This window comes from Chiloscyllium plagiosum, unplaced genomic scaffold (assembly GCF_037043375.1).
Source record: "Chiloscyllium plagiosum isolate Xiang-an unplaced genomic scaffold, Cpla_swu_hap1 HiC_scaffold_21, whole genome shotgun sequence".
Classification (NCBI taxonomy): domain Eukaryota; kingdom Metazoa; phylum Chordata; class Chondrichthyes; order Orectolobiformes; family Hemiscylliidae; genus Chiloscyllium; species Chiloscyllium plagiosum.
This window is the reverse complement of record NW_028270159.1, coordinates 2,385,801-2,408,583: the sequence shown is the minus strand read 5'-3', so window position 1 is coordinate 2,408,583 and position 22,783 is coordinate 2,385,801. Positions and strand designations below refer to the sequence as shown.

Sequence of the window (22,783 nt, the reverse complement as noted above, 5' to 3'; positions counted from 1 at the left end):
GTCATTTTTATAAACGACCTGGATGAGGGCTTAGAAGGGTGGGTTAGTAAATTTGCGGACGACACTAAGATCGGTGGAGTTGTGGATAGTGACAAAGGATGTTGTAGGTTACAGAGAGACATAGATAGGATGCAGAGCTGGGCTGAGAGGTGGTGAATGGAGTTTAATGTGGACAAGTGTGAGGTGATACACTTTGGGCGGAGTATCGGAATGCAAAGTACTGGGCTAATGGTAAGATTCTTGGGAGTGCAGATGAATAGAGAGATCTCAGTGTTCATGTACACAGATCCCTGAAAGTTGCCACCCAGATTGACAGGGTTGTTAAGAAGGCATACAGTGTTTTGGCCTTTGTTAATAGAGGGATTGAGTTCCGGAACCAGGGGCTTATGCTGCAGCTGTACAAAACTCTGGTGCGGCCGCACTTGGAGTATTGTGTACAGTTCTGGTCACCGCATTATAAGAAGGATGTGGAAGCTTTGGAAAGGGTGCAGAGGAGATTTACTCGGATGTTGCCTGGGAGGGAAGGTCATATGAGGAAAGGCTGAGGGAGAAGAACGTTGAGAGGTGACTTAATAGAGATATATAAGATAATCAGAGGGTTAGATAGGTTGGACAGGGAGATCCTTTTTCCAAGAATGGTGATGGCAAACACGAGGGGACACAACTTTAAAGTGAGGGGAGATAGATATAGGACAGATGTCAGAGGTAGTTTCTTTACTCTGAGAGTAGTAAGGGTATGGAATGCTTTGCCTGCAACGGTAGTAGATTCGCCAAGTTTAAGTGCATTTAAGTCGTCAATGGACAGGCATATGGACGTACAGGTTAGATGGGCTTCAGCTTAGTATGACAAGGCAGCACAGCATCGAGGGCCGAAGGGCCTGTACTGCGCTGTAATGTTCTATGTAACTCTCTACGTAAAGAACCTACCTCTGATGTCTCCTTTATACCTTCCTCCTAATATCTTCAAACTATGACCCCTCATACCTGACAATCCTGCCCTGGGGAAATGTCTCTGGCTATTGACTCTATCTATTCCTCTCATTATTTTGTACACCTCAATTAGATCTCCTCTCTTCCTCCATCTCTCCAGAGAGAAAAGTCCGAGCTTATTCAACCTTTCTTCATAAGGCAAGCCCTCCAGTCCAGGCAGCATCCTGGTAAACCTTCTTTGCACCCTCTCCAAAGCCTCTGTATCTTTCCTATAGTAGGGCGACCAGAACTGGACACAATATTCCAAGTGTGGTCTCACCAGGAACTTGTAGAGCTGCAGCAAAACCTCGCTGCTCTTAAACTCAATATTCCTGTTAATGAAAGCCAAAACACCATATGCTTTTTTAACAACCCTATCCACTTGGGTGGCAACTTTGAGGGATCTATGTACCTGCACACCCAGATCCCTCTGTTCCTCCACACTGCCAAGAATCCTGTCTTTAATCCTGTGTTCAGCATTCGAGTTTGACCTTCCAAAATGCATCATTTCGCATTTATCCAGGTTGAACTCCATCTACCATTTCTCAGCCCAACTCTGCATCCTGTCTATGTCATGCTGCAGCCTGCAGTAGCCCTCTATACTATCGATGACACCTCCAACCTTTGTGTCATTTGCAAATTTACTAACCCACACCTCAACCTCCTCATCCAAGTCATTTATAAAAACTACAAAGAGCAGAGGTCCAAGAACAGAGCCCTGCGGGACCCCACCTAACACTGTCCTCCAGGCAGAATACTTTCCATGTACAACCACTCTCTGCCTTCTGTCAGCCAGCCAATTCTGAATCCAGATAGCCAAATCTCCCTGTATCCCATACTTCCTGACTTTATAAATGAGCCTGTATTTTCTACTTTCCAGTCTGGTGGAACATTCCAGAACCCAATGAATTTCATAACCTTAACAACAAAGCATCTCGCTCGTTAGCAACTTCTTTTAAAATCCTGGGTTGAAGGCCATCCAAATCCAGGCAACTGTGAAATCAGTTTTCTGTCAAGTGACTGTCACTCAGTCACAGCCAGTTAGATCACCGGTATCTGTCACTGCCAGGCAGTCAGTATTCACTTGGCTCCTCAACTCGCTGGCAGCTTTACGGTTCTCAGTCAGAGACTGCTGCTCATCTAACTTATAACATGAGAGATTCCCATTCTCCAAACACTTAAGTTTACCCTACCTCAATCTAGTCTGTGCTCCGACACCCTCTCAGTTTTCTTTCTCTGGCTCATTGTTAATCTTTCTGTTCTGTTGTGACTTCCCTTGCATTAGCTTCTGAATTATGATTATTACGGATTTTATGGAAACAAGCGACATGAGGATTACAGATATAGTCAACTGCTGCATGACGATTACACCTTTGACTTCCCCCCGCACCATCATCAGGTACGAATGGGGTTCTGATTCTCCTGTACACTGAGTGTCATTCATTTAGAACCCACTTGTACTGTATGTGTGAGAGTGTGTGTGTGCGTGTGTGTGTGTGATGTGTGTGTGTGAATGTGCGAGATATGTGTGTGTGAGATATGTGTGTGTGAGATTGTGTGTGATGTGTGTGTGATGTGGTGTGTGTGGTGTGTGATGTGGTGTGTGTGATGTGGTGTGTGTGGTGTGTGTGGTGTGTGTGGTGTGTGTGGTGTGTGTGGTGTGGTGTGTGTGATGTGTGTGTGTGTGTGGTGTGTGTGATGTGGTGTGTGTGATGTGGTGTGTGTGTGGTGTGTGTGATGTGGTGTGTGTGATGTGGTGTGTGTGATGTGTGTGTGTGTGTGGTGTGTGTGATGTGGGTGTGTGTGATGTGGTGTGTGTGATGTGGTGTGTGTGGTGTGTGTGTGTGGTGTGTGTGAATGTTTGTGTGTGAGGTGTGTGCGTGTGAATGTGTGTGTGTGAATGTGTGTGAGTGTGCGTCAGTCTGTGTGAATGTGAGTGTGTGTGAATGTGAGTGTGTGTGAATGTGTGTTTGAGTGAATGTTTGTGTGTGTGTGAATGTGAGTGTGTGTGAATGTGAGTGTGTGTGTGAATGTGAGTGTGTGTGTGAATGTGAGTGTGTGTGTGAATGTGTGTGCGTGTGTGTGTGAGTGTGTGTGTGAGTGTGAATGTGTGTGCGTGTGTGTGTGAATGCGTGTGTGTGAATGTTTATGTGTGAGTGTGCATCAGTCTGTGTGAATGTGTGTGGGTGGGTGTGAGTGTGTGTGAATGTGTGTGTGAATGTTTGTGTGTGTGTGAATGTGTGTATGTGTGTGTGTGTGTGAATGTGTGTGTGTATGTGTGTGAGTGTGTGAATGTGTGTGTGTGTGTGAATGTGCCTGCGTGTATGAATGTGTGTGTGTGAATGTGTGATGTGTGGTGTGTGTGTGAGTATGCGTCACTCTGTGAATGTGTGTGGGTGCGTATGTGTGTGGGTGTGATGTGTGTGGGTGTGTGTATGTATATGTGTGTGTGGGTGTGATGTGTGTGGGTGTGATGTGTGTGGGTGTGATGTGTGTGGGTGTGTGTATGTATATGTGTGTGTGGGTGTGATGTGTGTGGGTGTGATGTGTGTGGGTATGTGTGTGTGTGAATGTGGGTGTGTGTGAGAGATGTGTGTGTGTGTGAGAGATGTGTGTGTGTGTGAGAGATGTGTGTGTGTGTGAGAGAGAGATGTGTGTGAGAGAGAGGTGTGTGTGTGTGAGAGAAATGTGTGTGTGTGTGTGTGAGGTGTGAATGTGATGTGAGTGTGTGTCAATGTGTGTGTGTGTGTGAGGTGTGTGAATGTGTGTGTGTGAGGTGTGTGAATGTGTGTGTGTGGATGTGTGTGTGAGGTGTGTGAATGTGTGTGTGTGTCAATGTGTGTGTGTGAGGTGTGTGAATGTGTGTGTGTGAGGTGTGTGAATGTGTGTGTGTGAGGTGTGTGAATGTGTGTGTGTGAGGTGTGTGAATGTGTGTGTGTGGATGTGTGTGTGAGGTGTGTGGATGTGTGTGTGAGGTGTGTGAGTGTGTGTGTGTGTGTGTGAATGTGATATGAATGTGTATGTGTGTGAGATATGTTTGTGTGAATGTGGTATGAATATGTATGTGAGATGTGTGTGCATGTGATATGAATGTGTGTGAGAGATGTGTGTGTGTGAATATGTGTGTGTGTGAATATGTGTGTGTGTGAATGTGATGTGAATGTGTGTGTGATGTATGTGTCTGAATGTGTGTGTGTGTGATGTGTGTGAGATGTGTGTTTGTGATGTGTGAAGTGTGTGTGTGTGTGTGTGAAGTGTGTGTGTGTGTGTGAAGTGTGTGTGTGTGTGATGTGTGTGAATGTGTTTGTGATGTGTGAAGTGTGTGTGTGGTGTGTGTGTGGTGTGTGAATGTGTGTGTGTGGTGTGTGAATGTGTGATGTGTGTGCATGTGTGTGTGATGTGTTTATGTGTGAGTGTGAATGTGTGTGTGTATGTGTGTGTGAATGTGTGTGTGATGTGTGTGAAAGTGTGCGTGTGTGTGTGGTGTGTGTGAATGTGTGAGAGTGTGTGTGTGTGAGTGTGCGTCTGTCTGTATGTGTGTGTGTGTGAATGTGTTTGTGAATGTGTGTGTGTGAATGTGTGTGTGTGTGTGAATGTGTGTGTGTGAATGTGTGTCTGTGTGTGTAAATGTGTCTGTGTGAATGTGTGTGAGTGTGTGTGTGAATGTGTGTGAGTGTGTGTGTGAATGTGTGTGCGTGAATGTGTGTGAATGTGTGTGCGTGAATGTGTGTGAATGTGTGTGCGTGAATGTGTGTGAATGTGTGTGCGTGAATGTGTGTGCGTGAATGTGTGTGAATGTGTGTGCGTGAATGTGTGTGAATGTGTGTGCGTGAATGTGTGTGAATGTGTGTGCGTGAATGTGTGTGAATGTGTGTGTGAATGTGTGTGCGTGTGTGTGTGTGTGAGTGTGTGTGAATGTGTGAGCATGTGTGTGAATGAATGTGTGTGTGTGTGAGCATGTGTGTGAATGAATGTGTGTGTGTGTGAGCATGTGTGTGTGTGAATGTGTGTGTGTGAATGCGTGTGTGTGAATGTGTGTGTGTGAGTGTGCATCAGTCTGTGTGAATGTGTGTGGGTGGGTGTGAATGTGTGTGTGTGAATGTGTGTGTGAATGTTTGTGTGTGTGTGAATGTGTGTATGTATGTGTGTGAGTGTGTGTGTGAATGTGTGAGTGTGTGTGAATGTGTGTGTGTGAATGTGTGAGTGAATGTGTGTGTGTGTGAGCATGTGTGTGAATGAATGTGTGTGTGTGTGAGCATGTGTGTGTGTGAATGTGTGTGTGTGAATGCGTGTGTGTGAATGTGTGTGTGTGAGTGTGCATCAGTCTGTGTGAATGTGTGTGGGTGGGTGTGAATGTGTGTGTGTGAATGTGTGTGTGAATGTTTGTGTGTGTGTGAATGTGTGTATGTATGTGTGTGAGTGTGTGTGTGAATGTGTGTATGTGTGTGAATGTGTGTGTGTGAATGTGTGTGTGAATGTGTGATGTGTGTGTGTGGTGTGTGTGTGAGTATGCGTCACTCTGTGAATGTGTGTGGGTGGGTATGTGTGTGGGTGTGTGTGTGTATATGTGTGTGTGGGTGTGATGTGTGTGTGAATGTGGGTGTGATGTGTGTGTGAATGTGGGTGTGATGTGTGTGTGAATGTGGGTGTGTGTGAGAGATGTGTGTGTGTGAGAGAGAGATGTGTGTGAGAGAGAGATGTGTGTGAGAGAGAGATGTGTGTGAGAGAGAGATGTGTGTGAGAGAGAGATGTGTGTGAGGGAGAGATGTGTGTGAGAGAGAGATGTGTGTGAGAGAGAGATGTGTGTGAGGGAGAGATGTGTGTGAATGTGATGTGAGCGTGAACGTGTGTGTGAATGTGTGAGTGGTGTGTGTGTGTATATGTGTGTGTGGGTGTGATGTGTGTGTGAATGTGTGTGATGTGTGAGTGGTGTGTGTGTGTATATGTGTGTGTGGGTGTGATGTGTGTGTGAATGTGGGTGTGATGTGTGTGTGAATGTGGGTGTGTGTGAGAGATGTGTGTGTGTGAGAGATGTGTGTGTGTGAGAGATGTGTGTGTGTGAGAGATGTGTGTGTGTGAGAGATGTGTGTGTGTGAGGGAGAGATGTGTGTGAATGTGATGTGAGTGTGTGTGTGCGTGAACGTGTGTGTGAATGTGTGTGTGTGATGTGTGAGTGGTGTGTGTGAATGTGTGTGTGTGTCAATGTGTGTGTGTGTGTGAGGTGTGTGAATGTGTGTGTGTGGATGTGTGTGTGAGGTGTGCGGATGTGTGTGTGTGTGAGGTGTGTGAATGTGTGTGTGTGATGTGTGAGTGGTGTGTGTGAATGTGTGTGTGTGATGTGTGAGTGGTGTGTGTGAATGTGTGTGTGTGTCAATGTGTGTGTGTGTGAGGTGTGTGAATGTGTGTGTGTGTCAATGTGTGTGTGTGTGAGGTGTGTGAATGTGTGTGTGTGGATGTGTGAATGTGTGTGTGTGGATGTGTGTGTGAGGTGTGCGGATGTGTGCATGTGTGAGGTGTGTGAATGTGCGTGTGTGCGATGTGTGTGTGTGTGAATGTGATATGAATGTGTATGTGTGTGAGATATGTTTGTGTGAATGTGGTATGAATATGTATGTGAGATGTGTGTGCATGTGATATGAATGTGTGTGAATATCTGTGTGTGTGAATATGTGTGTGTGTGAATATGTGTGTGTGTGAATGTGATGTGAATGTGTGTGTGATGTATGTGTCTGAATGTGTGTGTGAGATGTGTGTTTGTGATGTGTGAAGTGTGTGTGTGTGTGTGATGTGTGTGAATGTGTTTGTGATGTGTGAAGTGTGTATGTGGTGTGTGTGAATGTGTGTGATGTGTGTGAATGTGTGTGTGTGGTGTGAGAATGTGTGAATGTGTGTGTGTGGTGTGAGAATGTGTGAATGTGTGTGTGATGTGTGTGAATGCATGTGTGTGTGATGTGTTTATGTGTGAGTGTGAATGCGTGTGTGTATGTGTGTGTGAATGCATGTGTGTGTGATGTGTGTGAAAGTGTGCGTGTGTGTGTGGTGTGTGTGAATGTGTGAGAGTGTGTGTGTGTGTGCGTCTGTCTGTACGTGTGTGTGAATGTGTGTGTGTGTGAATGTGTTTGTGAATGTGTATGTGTGTGTGAATGTGTGTGTGTGAGTGAATGTTTGTGTATGTGTGTGTGAGTGAATGTGTGTGTGTGAGTGAATGTGTGTGTGTGAGTGAATGTGTGTGTGTGAGTGAATGTGTGTGTGTGTGTGAGTGTGTGTGAATGTGTGTGTGTGTGTGTGAATGTGTGTGTGTGTGTGAATGTATGTGTGTGTGTGTGTGAGAATGTGTGTGTGTGTGAGAATGTGTGTGTGTGTGTGAATGTGCGTGTGTGTGATGTGTGTGAATGTGATATGAGTGTGTGCGTGTGTGTGATGTGTGTGAATGTATGTGTGTGTGAATGTGATATGAGTGTGTGTGTGTGTGAGATGTGTGTGTGAATGTGATATGAATGTGTGTGTGCGAGATATGTGTGTGTATGTGAGATGTGTGTGTGTGTGAATGTGATGTGAATGTGTGTGAGAATGTGTGTTTGTGATGTGTGAAGTGTGTGTGTGTGAGATGTGTGTGTGTGAAGTGTGTGTGTGTGTGAGATGTGTGTGTGTGAAGTGTGTGTGTGTGAGATGTGTGTGTGAGATGTGTGTGTGAGATGTGTGTGTGAGATGTGTGTGTGAGATGTGTGTGTGTGAAGTGTGTGTGTGAGGTGTGTGTGTGTGTGTGTGTGAGATGTGTGTGTGTGTGAGATGTGTGTGTGTGTGAGATGTGTGTGTGTGAGATGTGTGTGTGAAGTGTGTGTGTGTGTGAGATGTGTGTGTGTGAGATGTGTGTGTGTGAGATGTGTGTGTGTGAAGTGTGTGTGTGTGTGAGATGTGTGTGTGTGAAGTGTGTGTGTGTGTGAGATGTGTGTGTGTGTGTGAGATGTGTGTGTGTGAAGTGTGTGTGTGTGTGAGATGTGTGTGTGTGGTGTGTGTGAATGTGTGTGTGATGTGTGAATGTGTGTGTGATGTGTGTGATGTGTGATGTGTGTGTGTGTGATGTGTGTGATGTGTGAATGTGCGTGTGTGATGTGTGAATGTGTGTGTGTGATGTGTGAATGTGCGTGTGTGATGTGTGAATGTGTGTGTGTGATGTGTGTGATGTGTGCGAATGTGTGAATGTATGTGTGAATGTATGTGTGAATGTATGTGTGAATGTGTGTGTGAATGTGTGTGTGAATGTGTGTGTGAATGTGTGAATGTGTGAGTAATGTGTGAGTGTGTGTGTGTGTGTGTGTGTGTGTGATGTGTGAGTATGTGTGTGTTTGTGAGTGTGTGTGAGATGTATGAATGTGTGTGATGTGTGAATGTGAGTGTGTGTGATGTGTGATGTGTGTGAATGTGTGTGTGAGAGTGTGCGTCTGTCTGTGTGAATGTGTGTGTGTGGGGTGTGTGAATGTGTGTGTGGGGTGTGTGAATGTGGTGTGTGTGTGAGTGTGTGAATGTGATGTGAATGTGTGTGAATGTGATGTGAATGTGTGTGTGTGTGTGTGAATGTGTGATGCGTGTGTGTGTGTGTGTGAGTGTGTGTGTGTATGAGTGTGTGCGCGAATGTGTGTGTGTGATGTGCGTGTGATGTGTGTGAGAGTGTGGTGTGTGTGTGAATGAGTGTGTGATGTGCGTGTGATGTGTGTGAGAGTGTGGTGTGTGTGTGAATGTGTGTGTCTGTGTGTGTGTGTGATGTGTGAGTGTGTGTGAATGTGTGTGTGTGATGTGTGAGTGTGTGTGAATGTGTGTGTGTGATGTGTGAGTGTGTGTGTGAGTGATGTTTGTGTGATGTGTGTGTGTGAGTGTGTGAGTGATGTTTGTGTGAGTGTGTGTGAGTGATGTTTGTGTGATGTGTGTGAGTGATGTTTGTGTGATGTGTGTGAGTGATGTTTGTGTGATGTGTGTGTGTGTGTGTGATGTGTGTGTGTGTGAGTGTGTGTGTGAGTGATGTTTGTGTGATGTGTGTGAGTGATGTTTGTGTGATGTGTGTGTGTGAGTGTGTGTGTGAGTGGTGTGTGTGTGAGTGTGTGTGTGAGTGATGTTTGTGTGGTGTGTGAGTGATGTTTGTGTGATGTGTGTGTGTGAGTGTGTGTGTGTGTGATGTGTGTGTGTGAGTGATGTTTGTGTGATGTGTGTGTGTGAGTGTGTGTGTGTGAGTGTGTGTGTGTGAGTGTGTGTGTGAGTGATGTGTGTGTGAGTGATGTTTGTGTGATGTGTGTGTGTGTGTGTGTGTGATGTTTGTGTGATGTGTGTGTGTGTGTGTGAGTGATGTGTGAGTGTGTGTGTGTGATGTTTGTGTGATGTGTGTGTGTGAGTGATGTTTGTGTGATGTGTGTGAGTGATGTTTGTGTGATGTGTGTGTGTGTTTGTGTGATGTGTGAGATGTGTGTGTGTGATGTTTGTGTGATGTTTGTGTGTGAGTGTGTGATGTGTGTGTGTGTGTGTGTGTGTGTGTGTGTGTGAGAAAACACTGGTTCCATTGCTTTGTGGTAGATTTACCTCTTGTTCTGGTGTGTTGGTGCAGATTAAATCCGAGTGTGGAAGTTGCCGGAATGCTGTCGCCGTGTTTGACATGTCCTATTTTGGGAAGTTCTACCTACTGGGCCCAGATGCTAAGAAGGCAGTGGATTGGCTGTTTACTGCTGATGTCAGTGCATCATCAGGTAATGGTGGATCTTCCCAACCTCCTCCCTGTGACTCCCTTACCCCATAACTATCCTCCCCCCCTTTGACTGAACCCTCCCATAGCACAAATACCTACCCACCCCCTCACCCACACCTGACCCTCTCCTCTCTCCAACACACCCCACAGCAGCGACTTCCCCTCTCTCCTCTCCCCTCCCCCACACTAATTTACACCTTCATTCTGAATATCCATTTACCGTTCCTTGTCCCTCAGTCTCTGAGTCATAGAGATGTACAACATGGAAACAGACCCTTCGGTCCAACCCGTCCATGCCTACCAGATATCCCAACCCAATCTATCCCCACCTGCCAGCACTTGGCCCATATCCCTCCAAACCCTTCCTATTCATATACCCATCCAAATGCCTCTTAAATGTTGCATTTGTACCAGCCTCCACCACATCCTCTGGCAGCTCATTCCATACACGTACCACCCTCTGTGTGAAAAGGTTGTCCCTTAGGTCTCTTTTATAACTTTCCCCTCTCACCCTAAACCTATACCCTCTAGTTCTGGACTCCCCCACCCCAGGGAAAAGACTTTGCCTATTTATCCTATCCATGCCCCTCATAATTTTGTAAACCTCTATAAGGTCACCCCTCAGCCTCCAACGCACCAGGGAAAACAGACCCAGCCTGTTCAGCCTCTCCCTGTAGCTCAAATCCTCCAACCCTGGCAACATCCTTGTAAATCTTTTCTGAACCCTTTCAAGTTTCACAACATCTTTCCAATAGGAAGGAGACTAGAATTGTACACAATATTCCAACAGTGGCCTAACCAATGTCCTGTACAGCCATAACATGACCTCCACCTCCCATGACCAATAAAGGAAAGCATACCAAATGCCGCCTTCACTATCCTATCTACCTGCGACTCCACTTTCAAGGAGCTGTGAATCTGCACTCCAAGATCTCTTTGTTCAGCAACACTCCCTAGGATCTTACCATGAAGTATATAAGTCCTGCTAAGATTTGCTTTCCCAAAACACAGTACCTCACATTTATCTGAATTAAACTCCATCTGCCACTTCTCAGCCCATTGGCCCATCTGGTCCAGATCCTGTTGTAATCTGAGGTAACCCTCTTCGCTGTCCGCTACACCTCCAATTTTGGTGTCATCTGCAAACTTACTAACTGTGCCTCTTATGCTCGCATCCAAATCATTTATATAAATGATGAAAAGTAGTGTTCCTGGCTGACAGCAGGCCATTTCCCTCCCACATCATGCCCCACGTTGTCAGTTGTATAAGACAGTTAGCACCTGAAAGGGTTAACTGTTATCAGGACATAGGCTCCAACGATGGTGGACAGTTCCTGATGGAGCGAGGTGCTTGTCCTGTGACTGTCCAGGCTGGTCTGTTGGTAATTCTAAGGGAGTGGTAATGTTCTTTGAGCCTGATGTCTGAAAGCAGACCATTGTCTATCTCAGTTGTAATGTAACTAGCCACGAATTAATATGTATAAATGTGTATTTACTATTCATCGAGTCCGCGGCTGGATGATAGTGATTAAATGATGCCGTTATTTTCAGGTAAAACCGTTTACACCTGTATGCTGAACAGTCACGGTGGGACAGAGAGTGACCTCACTGTGAGTCGAATCGAGAGCACTCCCCACGGAACAGAACTCACTCCTGCCTTTCAGGGTAATTACCGCGCCCAGCACCCACTGCGCCCAGCACACACAGCTCCCAGCACACACCGCATCCAGCACACACCGCACCCAGCACACACCGCACCCAGCACCCACTGCGCCCAAACCCAGCACCCACTGCGCCCACACCCAGCACCCACTGCGCCCACACCCACCGTGCCCACACACACCGTGCTCAGCACACACCGCACCCAGCACACACCGCACCCAGTACCCACCACACCCAGCACCCACCGCACGCAGCACCCACCGCACACCGCACCCAGCACCCACTGCGCCCAGCACACACAGCACCCAGCACACACCGCACCCAGCACCGACTGCGCCCAAACCCAGCACCCACTACGCCCACACCCAGCACCCACTGCGCCCACACACACCGTGCTCAGCACACACCGCACCCAGCACCCACCACACCCAGCACCCACCACACCCAACACCCACTACGCTGCACCCACCGCACCCAGCACCAACTGCACCCACACACACCGCACCCAGCACACACCGCACCCAGCACACACCGCACCCAGCACACACCGCACCCAGCACCCAGCACACACGGCACCCAGCACACACGGCACCCAGCATCCACTGCACCCACACCCAGCACACACCACACCCAGCACCCACTGCGCCCACACCCACCACACCCAGCACACACGGCACCCAGCATCCACTGCACCCACACCCAGCACACAGCACACCCAGCACCCACTGCGCCCACACCCACCACACCCAGCACACACCGCACCCACCACGCAAAGCACCCAGCACCCATCACGCCCAGCACCCATCACGCCCAGCACCCATCACGCCCAGCACCCATCACGCCCACACCCACTGCGCCCACACCCACTGCGCCCACACTCACTGCGCCCACACCCAGCACCCACTGCACCCAGCACCCACCGCACCCAGCACCCACCGCACCCAGCACGCAAAGCACCCAGCACCCATCACGCCCAGCACCCATCACGCCCAGCACCCACTGCACCCAGCACCCACTGCACCCAGCACCCACTGCACCCAGCATCAACCACGCCCAGCACCCACCGCACCCAGCACCCACCGCGCCCAGCACCCACTGCACCCAGCATCCACTGCACCCAGCACCCACCACGCCCAGCAACCACCGCACCCAGCACCCACCACGCCCAGCACCCACCTCGCCCAGCACCCACCACGCCCAGCACCCACTGCACACAGCACCCACTGCACACAGCACCCACTGCACACAGCATCCACCGCACCCAGCACCCACTGCACCCATTACCCACTGCACCCATTACCCACTGTGCTCAGCACCCACCGCACCCAGCACCCACCGCACCCAGCACCCACCGCACCCAGCAACCACCGCGCCCAGCACCCACCGCGCCCATCATCCACTGAACCCAGCGCCCACCATGCACAGCACCCACTGCACCCAGCACCCGCCGCACCCAGCACCGCCGCAGCCAGCACCCACCACGCTCAGCACCCACCACACCCAGCACTCACCACACCCAGCACTCACCACGCTCAGCATCCACTGTACCCAGCACCCACTGTACCCAGCACCCACTGTACCCAGCACCCACTGCATGCAGCACCCATTGCACCCAGCACCCACTGCGCCCACCACGCCCAGCACCCACCACGCCCAGCACCCACCACGCCCAGCACTCACCGCGCCCAGCACCCACCGCGCCCAGCACGCACCACGCCCAACACCCACTGCACCCAGCACCCACCACACCCAGCACCCAATGCTCTCTGCACCCACTGTGCCCAGCACTCACTGCACCCAGCACTAACCGTGCCAGGCATCCACCATGCCCAGCACCCATCATACCCAGCACTCACCGCACCCAGCACCCACTGCACTCAGCACCCACTGCACTCAGCACCCACTGCGCCCAGCACCCACTGCGCCCAGCACCCACTGCGCCCAGCACCCACAGCACTCAGCACCCACTGTGCCCATCATCACTGCACCCAGCACCCACTGCACCCAGCACCCACCGCACTCAGCACCGCCGCAGCCAGCACCCATCACGCTCAGCACCGACCGCACCCAGCACCCACTGTACCCAGCACCCACTGTACCCAGCACCCACTGTACCCAGCACCCACTGTACCCAGCACCCACTGCATGCAGCACCCACCACGCCCAGCACCCATTGCACCCAGCACCCACCGCGCCCAGCACCCACTGCACCCACCACGCCCAGCACACACCGCCCCCAGCACACACCGCACCCAGCACCCACTGCGCCCAAACCCAGCACCCACTGCGCCCACACCCAGCACCCACTGCGCCCACACCCACCGTGCCCACACACACCGTGCTCAGCACACACCGCACCCAGCACACACCGCACCCAGTACCCACCACACCCAGCACCCACCGCACGCAGCACCCACCGCACACCGCACCCAGCACCCACTGCGCCCAGCACACACAGCACCCAGCACACACCGCACCCAGCACCGACTGCGCCCAAACCCAGCACCCACTACGCCCACACCCAGCACCCACTGCGCCCACACACACCGTGCTCAGCACACACCGCACCCAGCACCCACCACACCCAGCACCCACCACACCCAACACCCACTACGCCCAGCACCCACTGCGCCCAGCACCCACAGCACTCAGCACCCACTGTGCCCATCATCACTGCACCCAGCACCCACTGCACCCAGCACCCACCGCACTCAGCACCGCCGCAGCCAGCACCCATCACGCTCAGCACCGACCGCACCCAGCACCCACTGTACCCAGCACCCACTGTACCCAGCACCCACTGTACCCAGCACCCACTGCATGCAGCACCCACCACGCCCAGCACCCATTGCACCCAGCACCCACCGCGCCCAGCACCCACTGCACCCACCACGCCCAGCACACACCGCACCCAGCACACACCGCACCCAGCACCCACTGCGCCCAAACCCAGCACCCACTGCGCCCACACCCAGCACCCACTGCGCCCACACCCACCGTGCCCACACACACCGTGCCCAGCACCCACCGCACCCAGCACCCACTGCACCCAGCACCCACCACACCCAGCACCCAATGCTCTCTGCACCAATTGTGCCCAGCACTCACTGCACCCAGCACTAACCGTGCCTGGCATCCACCATGCCCAGCACCCATCATACCCAGCACTCACCGCACCCAGCACCCACTGCACTCAGCACCCACTGCACCCAGCACCCACTGCACCCAGCACCCACCGCACCCAGCACCCAATGCTCTCAGCACCCACCATGCCCAGCACTCACTGCACCCAGCACCCACTGCACCCAGCACCAACCGCGCCTGGCATACACCATGCCCAGCACCCATCATACCCAGCACTCACCGCACCCAGCACTCACCGCACCCAGCACTCACCGCACCCAGCACTCACCGCACCCAGCACCCACTGCACTCAGCACCCACAATGCCCAGCACTCACCGCACCCAGCACTCACCGCACCCAGCATCCGCCACACCCAGCACCCACCGCGCCCAGTGCCCACCACGCCAAGCACTCTCCACACGCTGCACCCAGCACCCACCGCAACCAGCACCCACCGCACCCAGCACCCCCCACACCCAGCACCCACCGCGCCCACCACGCCAAGCACCCACCGCAACCAGCACCCCCACACCCAGCACCCACCGCGCCCACCACACCAAGCACCCACCACACGCTGCACCCAGCACCTACCACACCCAGCACCCACCGCGCCAAGCACCCAGCACCCACCACACCCAGCACCCACCACACCCAGCACCCACCACACCCAGCACCCACCACACCCAGCACCCACCGCACCCAGCACCCACCGCACCCAGTACCCACTGCACCCAGCACCCACCACATCCAGCTCGCACTGCACCAAGCACCCAGCCCCCACTGCTCCCAACACTCACTGCACCCAGCACCCACCACATCCGGCACCCACCACACCCAGCTCCCACTGCACCAAACACCCAGCTCCCACCGCGCCCAGCTCCCACTGCACCCAGCTCCCACCACATTGTTCCCAGGGTAGGGACAACTCAGTTAGATACAGAATAAAGCTCTCTCTGTACCATCCCCCATGAAACATTCACAAGACAGTGGCAGCGCAGGGTTAGATACAGAGTAATGCTCTGTCGACACTGTCCCCATCAAACACTCCCAGGACAGGGATAGGAGACTGTCATTAAGCTCCCTATGTATTGACCAATTTTTAAAGGTTTTTGTAAATATCTGGTTAATTTTAATTGTGTTGAAATAATGGGAAAGTGGTTTTGGTTTGGACAGTGATTAAAATATAATACTTTCTGATTTGGGCACTAATGTTTAATAGAATTAAAGTCTTTCTCTGCAGCTGCTGTGTTTGTGCTGCAGTAACTCAATTGAACATCTCCAGCCTGAAGGCTGTGTCTAAATCTCTTTTCCATTTTAGTTTTTATCTTCTTAAAAGCAACAAACAATAATAATGTAATTGCAGTGACATCCAACAGAAGAGAGTTTAATCTGAGTGGGTTGTGTAACTCAATTTAAAGACCTGTGTAATTACAGACCTTGTCTGTGTCTGTGTGTGCGTCTCTCTCCCTGTGCTGTCTGTATCTGTTCACTGTGCCTGGGTCATGCAGACTGACCCCTGACCCCTGACCTTGTGTTGTGCTCTGGTGCAGGTGATGGCTATTACCTGGCAGTTGGAGGTGCAGTGGCCCAGCACAATTGGTCCCACATCAACTCTGTGCTTCAGGACCAGAAACTGAACTGTCAACTTCTTGATTGCTCAGAGGAGCTGGGAATGATCAGCGTGCAGGGACCGCAGAGGTGTGGAGATCTGTGGTTCACAATACTCACTGGATTGGAGCAGGCTGGTGGGGAACAGCTAGGACAGTGGGTGATAAGAGTGCAGTAGGGATTCTGGGGTCTGAGGTTTGGGTAGAAGTGAAGGCAAATTACTGAGAATTTACAAGCATTTCATAGGTGTGAATGGTTTCTCGTTTTGAGTCTCTTTACAAATTGACTTGTGAGTAAATTGGAGCTCAATGCAGGACATTGTGAAATAATCGTTCATTAGTACAAGGAACTGTTTATATGACGTATCTTTAAAATTATAGCCCTGCAAGGGATCAGAAGAAAGTGAGGGCTGCAGATGCTGGAGATCAGAGTCAAGGTGTATGGAGCTGGAAAAGCACAGCCAGGCAGGTAGCATCCGAGGAGCAGGAGAGTCAATGTTTCGGGCATAAGCCCTTCATCAGGAATGTGGGGCAAGGGAAGGGGCTGAGAGATAAATAGGAGGGGTTGGGGCTGGGGGAAAGGTAGCTGGGAAGGTAATAGATGCAGGTGGGGCGTGATGGTGATAGGTCAAGAGGGGAGGGTGGAGCGGATAGGTGGGAAGGAAGATGTGCAGGTAGGACAGTTCAAGAGGGCAGTGCCAAGTTGGAGGGTAGGATCTGGGATAAGGTGGAGGGAGGGGAGTTGAGGAAACTGATGAGATTGACATTGATCCCCTGTGATTGGAGGGTCCCAAGGCGGAAGATGAGGTGTTCTTCCTCCAGGCGTCGGGGTGACTGGAATTTGGCGGTGAAGAGGCCCAGGACTTGCACATTCTTGGCAAAGTGGGAGGGGGAGTTGAAGTGTTCAGCCACAGGGTGGTGGGGTTGTTTACTGCCTGTGTCCCACAGATGTTCTCTGAAATGTTCTGAAAGTCGGCGTCCTGTCTCCCCCGTGTAGAGGAGACCACATCGAGAACAACACATACATTAGATAAGGTGTTTGGAGGTGCAGGAAAATCTCTGCTGGATGTGGAAGGATCCTTTGGGGCCTTGGATGGAGGTGAAGGGGGAGGCATGGGTACAGGTTTTACACCTCCTGTAGTGGCAAGGGAAGGTGCCGGGAGTGGAGGGTGGGTTGGTGGGGGGGGGGGTGAACCTAACGAGGGAGTTGTGGAGGGAATGGTCTCTGCGGAATGGAGATAGGGGTGAGGGGAAAAATATCTCTGATGGTGGGGTCTGACTGTAGGTGGCAGATATGATGGACGATGATGCATTGTATCCGGAGATTGGTGGGGGGGAAGGTGAGGACTGGGGGATTCTATCATTGTTGCGGTTAGAGGGGTGGTGGTTCAAGGGTGGAGGGAAATGGAGGAGATGCGCTGGACGGCATTGTTCACTATGTGAAATGGGAAATTGCGGTCCTTGAAGTAGGAGGCCATCTGGGATGTTCTGGAGTGGAATTGCTCCTCCTGGGAGCAGAAGTGGTGGAGGAATTGGGAGTAAGGGGTAGCGTTTTTACGGGAGGAGGCATGGAAAGAGGTGTAGTCCAGGTAGCTGTGGGAGTTAGTGGTTTTGAAGTAGATGTCCGTGTTGCATCGGTTGCCGGAGATGGAGACTGAGAGGTCCAGGAAGGGGAGGTAGGTGTCCAAGTTGTTCACCCCACTAATCTTTGGATACTGCGCATCATCCTCTGACATTTCTGCCATCTACAGCCAGACGCCACAGCCAGAAACATATTTCCCTCCCCACCCCTAACAGCATTCTGCAGAGACCATTCTCTCCACAACACCCCTTCACCAGCCCGCCCTCCACTCCCGGCACCTTCCCTTGCCACTACAGGAGGTGTAAAAACTGCACCCACACCTCCCCCCTCACCTCCATCCAAGGCCCCAAAGGAGCCTTCCACATTCGGCAGAGATTTTCCTGCACATCCAAACACCCCACGACTGTGTCTGTTGCTCTTGATCGGGGAGACAGTATGCCAACTCATGGAATGTTTTAGAGAACATCTGTGAGACATGCACCGGCCAACCCCCAGCTGAACACTTCAATTCCCCTTCCACCAAGGACATGCAAGTCCTGGGCCTCTTCACCGCCAAATTCCAATCCCCCCGACGCCTGGAGGAAGAACACCTCATCTTCCGCCTCGGGACCCTCCAACCACAGGGGATCAATGTCAATCTCATCAGTTTCTTTTTTTAGATTACATTTTTTTTTTAGATTAGATTACAGTGTGGAAACAGGCCCTTCGGCCCAACAAGTCCACACCGACCCGCCGAAGCGCAACCCACCATACCCCTACATTTGCCCCTTACCTAACACTACGGGCAATTTAGCATGGCCAATTCACCTGACCTGCACATCTTTGGATTGTGGGAGGAAACCGGAGCACCCGGAGGAAACCCCCGCAGACACGGGGAGAACGTGCAAACTCCACACAGTCAGTCGCCTGAGGCGGGAATTGAACCCGGGTCTCTGGTGCTGTGAGGCAGCAGTGCTAACCACTCAACTCCCCTCCCTCCACCTTATCCCAGATCCAACCCTCCAACTTGGCACTGCCCTCTTGAACTGTCCTACCTGCACATCTTCCTTCCCACCTATCCGCTCCACCCTCCCCTCTGACCTATCACCATCAGGCCCCACCTGCATCTATTACCTTCCCAGCTACCTTTCCCCCAGCCCCAACCCCTCCTATTTATCTCTCAGCCCATTCCCTTGCCCCACATTCCTGATGAAGGGTTTATGCCTGAAACGTTGATTTTCCCACTCCTCGGATGCTGCCTGAATGTTGTGCTTTTCCAGCACCACATTTTTCAACCCTGTATGGGAATACATTGTCAGATCTGGGTAACCCAAGATGGAGGATGGGAAAAAATTGTGACTGTCGGAGCTGCTCCTTTTGAGGTATTTTAGTGTTGGAGGTGATTTCCTCAAATTCCAGGAGCAGCAATACTGTTTTATATGTTGCTGCATTGTTTTGGAACTTCGGGGGGAAAAGGATCAAAACAACGGCACTTTAAAAGGAAGATGACAGAAAAAGGCAGCGACCACATGGTCAGTGAGGGAGAGAGAGAGACAACGATTTTGACACTGCCAACTGGCACAGCAGTGAATCTGTAGTTACTGCCTTTGCTGTTTGAGCTCATGTATCTCTGGACATCAGAGTGTGTCTAGGAAAAATTAAACAGTGAAACGCACAACTGACCTTGGAGGAACCTGCATGGGAGAGCTCACAGCACAGAAACAGATAAGTGCAGAGTTTTAAGTGTAACTTTGCTGTGAGTGGGTGGAGCAGGTTCTTCCTTGATTATGTTTTATTGGGATCTGTCTCATGGTTTATATTTTTAAAATTTAATCAAAAGTACTAAGTTAGCTTGAAGCACTGTTTAGGAGCAAAAAGACAGTGCTATTTTCTGGGTCTGTAGATCATAAAGAAGCAAAGAGTGATATGCTCTTCCTGTCAGATGTAGGAGTTTACGGAGAGTTTCCATGTTACTGATGATTATGTCTGCAGGAAGTGTCTTCAGTTGAGAAGACTATCAGATCACATGGAATAGGAACTTACAAGAGGCAATAAGGAATTTACAAGAGCTAGGGGGTGTGATGGATGGCAGTTTTAGGAAGGGAGAAAGGCCATAGATACAGTCAGGTAAATGGGTCAACTCCAGAAAAGGTAGGAAGGGTAGGCAGGTAGTGCAGAAGTCTCCTGCAGCTATCCCCATTTCAAACAAGCCTACTGTTTTGGAAAATGTAGGGGTGATAGACTCTTAGGGGAATGTAGCATGAACAGCCAAGTTTCTGGTACCAAGACTGGCTCTAATGTAATGAGGGGTCTGTCGGGTTCCAAGAGATCGACTATAATAAGGGACTCTCTAGTCAGAGGCACAGACAGACATTTCTGTGGCCAGCAGAGAAAAAGCAGAATGGTGTGCTGTTTCTCTGGTGCCAGGATCAAGAATGTCTCAGAGAGGGTGCAGAATGTTCTCACGGGGAGAGGGGCCAGCAGGAGGTCATTGTCCACATTGGAAGGGAAAAGGTTGAGATTCTGAAGGGAGATTACAGAGAGTTAGGCCGGAATTTAAAAAGGAGGTCCTTGAGAGTAGAAATATCTGGATTGCTCCCAGTGCTACGAGTTAGTGAGGGCAGGAATAGGAGGACAGAGCAGATGTATGCATGGCTGAGGAGCTGGTGTATGGGAGAAGGATTCACATTTTTGGATCATTGGAATCTCTTTTGGGGTAGGAGTGAGCTGTACAAGAAGGACGGATTGCACCTAAATTGGAAGGGGACTAATATACTGGCAGGGAAATTTGCTAGAACTGCTTGGGAAGATTTAAACTAGTAAGGTGGGGGGGTGGGACCCAGGGAGATAATGAGGAAAGAGATCGATCTGAGACTGGTACAGTCGAGAACAGAAGCGAGCCAAACAGTCAGGGCAGGCAGGGACAAGGTAGGACTAATAAATTAAACTGTATTTATTTCAGTGCAAGGGGCCTAACAGGGAAGGCAGATGAACTCAGGGCATGATTAGGAACATGGGACTGGGATATCATAGCAATTACGGAAACATGGCTCAGCGATGGGCAGGACTGGCAGCTTAATGTTCCAGGATACAAATGCTACAGGAAGGATAGAAAGGGAGGCAAGAGAGGAGGGGAAGTGGCATTTTTGATAAGGGATAGCTGTACAGCTGTGCTGAGGGAGGATATTCCCGGAAATACATCCAGGGACGTTATTTGGGTGGAACTGAGAAATAAGAAAGGGATGATCACCTTATTGGGATTGTATTATAGACCCCCCAATAGTCAGAGGGAAATTGAGAAACAAATTTGTAAGGAGATCTCAGCTATCTGTAAGAATAATAGGGTGGTTATGGTAGGGGATTTTAACTTTCCAAACATGGACTGGGACTGCCATAGTGTTAAGGATTTAGATGGAAAGGAATTTGTTAAGTGTGTACAAGACAATTTTCTGATTCAGTATGTGGATGTACCTACTAGAGAAGGTGCAAAACTTGACCTACTCTTGGGAAATAAGGCAGGGCAGGTGACTGAGGTGTCAGTAGGGGAGCACTTTGGGGCCAATGACCATAATTCTATTTATTTTAAAATAGTGATGGAAAAGGATAAACCAGATCTAAAAGTTGAAGTTCTAAATTTGAGGAAGGCCAATTTGACGGCATTAGGCAAGAACTTTCAAAAGCTGATTGGGGGCAGATGTTCGCAGGTAAAGGGACGCTGGAAAATGGGAAGCCTTCAGAAATGAGATAACGAGAATCCAGAGAAAGTATATTCCTGTCAGGGTGAAAGGGAAGGCTGGTAGATATAGGGAATGCTGGATGATTAAAGAAATTGAGAGTTTGGTTAAGAAAAAGAAGGAAGCATATGTCAGGTATAGACAGGATAGATCGAGTGAATCCTTCGAAGAGTATAAAGGAAGTAGGAGTATACTTAAGAGGGAAATCAGGAGGGCAAAATGGGGACATGAGATAGCTTTGGCAAATAGAGTTCAGGAAAATCCAAAGATTTTATAAATACTTTAAGGACAGAAGGGTAACTAGGGTGAGAATAGGGCCCCTCAAAATCAGCAAGGCGGCCTTTGTGTGGAACTGCAGGAGATGGGGGAGATACTAAATGATATTTTGCATCAGTATTTACTGTGGAGAAGGGCATAGAAGATATAGACTGTAGGGAAATAGATGATGACATCTTGAAAAAATCTCCATATTACAGAGGAGGAAGTGCTGGATGTCTTAAAATGCATAAAGGTGGATAAATGCCCAGAACTCTGTGGGAAGCTAAGGAAGTGATTGCTGGGCCCCTTACTGAGATATTTGTATCATCGATAGTCACAAGTGAGGTGCTGGAAGACTGGAGGTTGGCTAACGTGGTGCTACTGTTTAAGAAGGGCGGTAAGGACAAGCCAGGGGACTATAGACCGGTGAGCCTGACCTTGGTGGTGGGCAAGTTGTTGGAGGGAATCCTGAGGGACAGGATGTAGATGTATTTGGAAAGGCAAGGACTGATTCGGGATAGTCAACATGGCTTTATGCGTGGGAAATCATGTCTCACAAACTTGATTGAGTTTTTTGAAGAAGTAACAAAGAGGATTGATGAGGGCAGAAGGGTGGACATGATCTCTATGGACTTCAGTAAGGCGTTCGACAAGGTTCCCATGGAATACTGATTAGCAAGGTTAGATCTCATGGAATACAGGAAGAACTAGCCATTTGGATACAGAACTGGCTCAAAGGCAGAAGACAGAGGGTGGTGGTGGAGGGTTGTTTTTCAGACTGGAGGCCTGTGACCAGTGGAGTGCCACAAGGATCAGTGCTGGGCCCTCTACTTTTCGTCATTTATATCAATGATTTGGATATGAACTTCGAAGCTGTACTTAGTAAGTTTACAGATGATACCAAAATTGGAGGTGTAGTGGACAGCAAAGAGGGTTAGATTACAACAGGATCTTGACCAGATGGGCCAATGGGCTGAGAAGTGGTAGATGGAGTTTAATTCAGATAAATGCAAGGCGCTACATTTTGGGAAAGCAAATCTTAGCAGAACTTATACACTTAATTGTAAGGTCCTAGGGAGTGTTGCTGAACAAAGAGACCTTGGAGTGCAGGTTCACAGCTCCTTGAAAGTGGAGTCA

At 50.2% G+C, this 22,783-nt stretch overlaps 1 protein-coding gene across 1 annotated transcript in view; it reads left to right on the top strand.

Moving 5' to 3' along the window:
• sardh (sarcosine dehydrogenase) overlaps window positions 1–22,783 on the top strand; it is a 229,547-nt gene that overhangs the window by 178,520 nt on the left and 28,244 nt on the right. Inside the window, exons 13-16 of the mRNA XM_087998130.1 lie at window positions 2,255–2,368; window positions 9,563–9,701; window positions 11,252–11,365; window positions 16,037–16,184. Of these exons, the coding sequence (XP_087854256.1) occupies window positions 2,255–2,368; window positions 9,563–9,701; window positions 11,252–11,365; window positions 16,037–16,184 (515 nt within the window). The remainder of the gene's footprint in view (window positions 1–2,254; window positions 2,369–9,562; window positions 9,702–11,251; window positions 11,366–16,036; window positions 16,185–22,783) is intronic.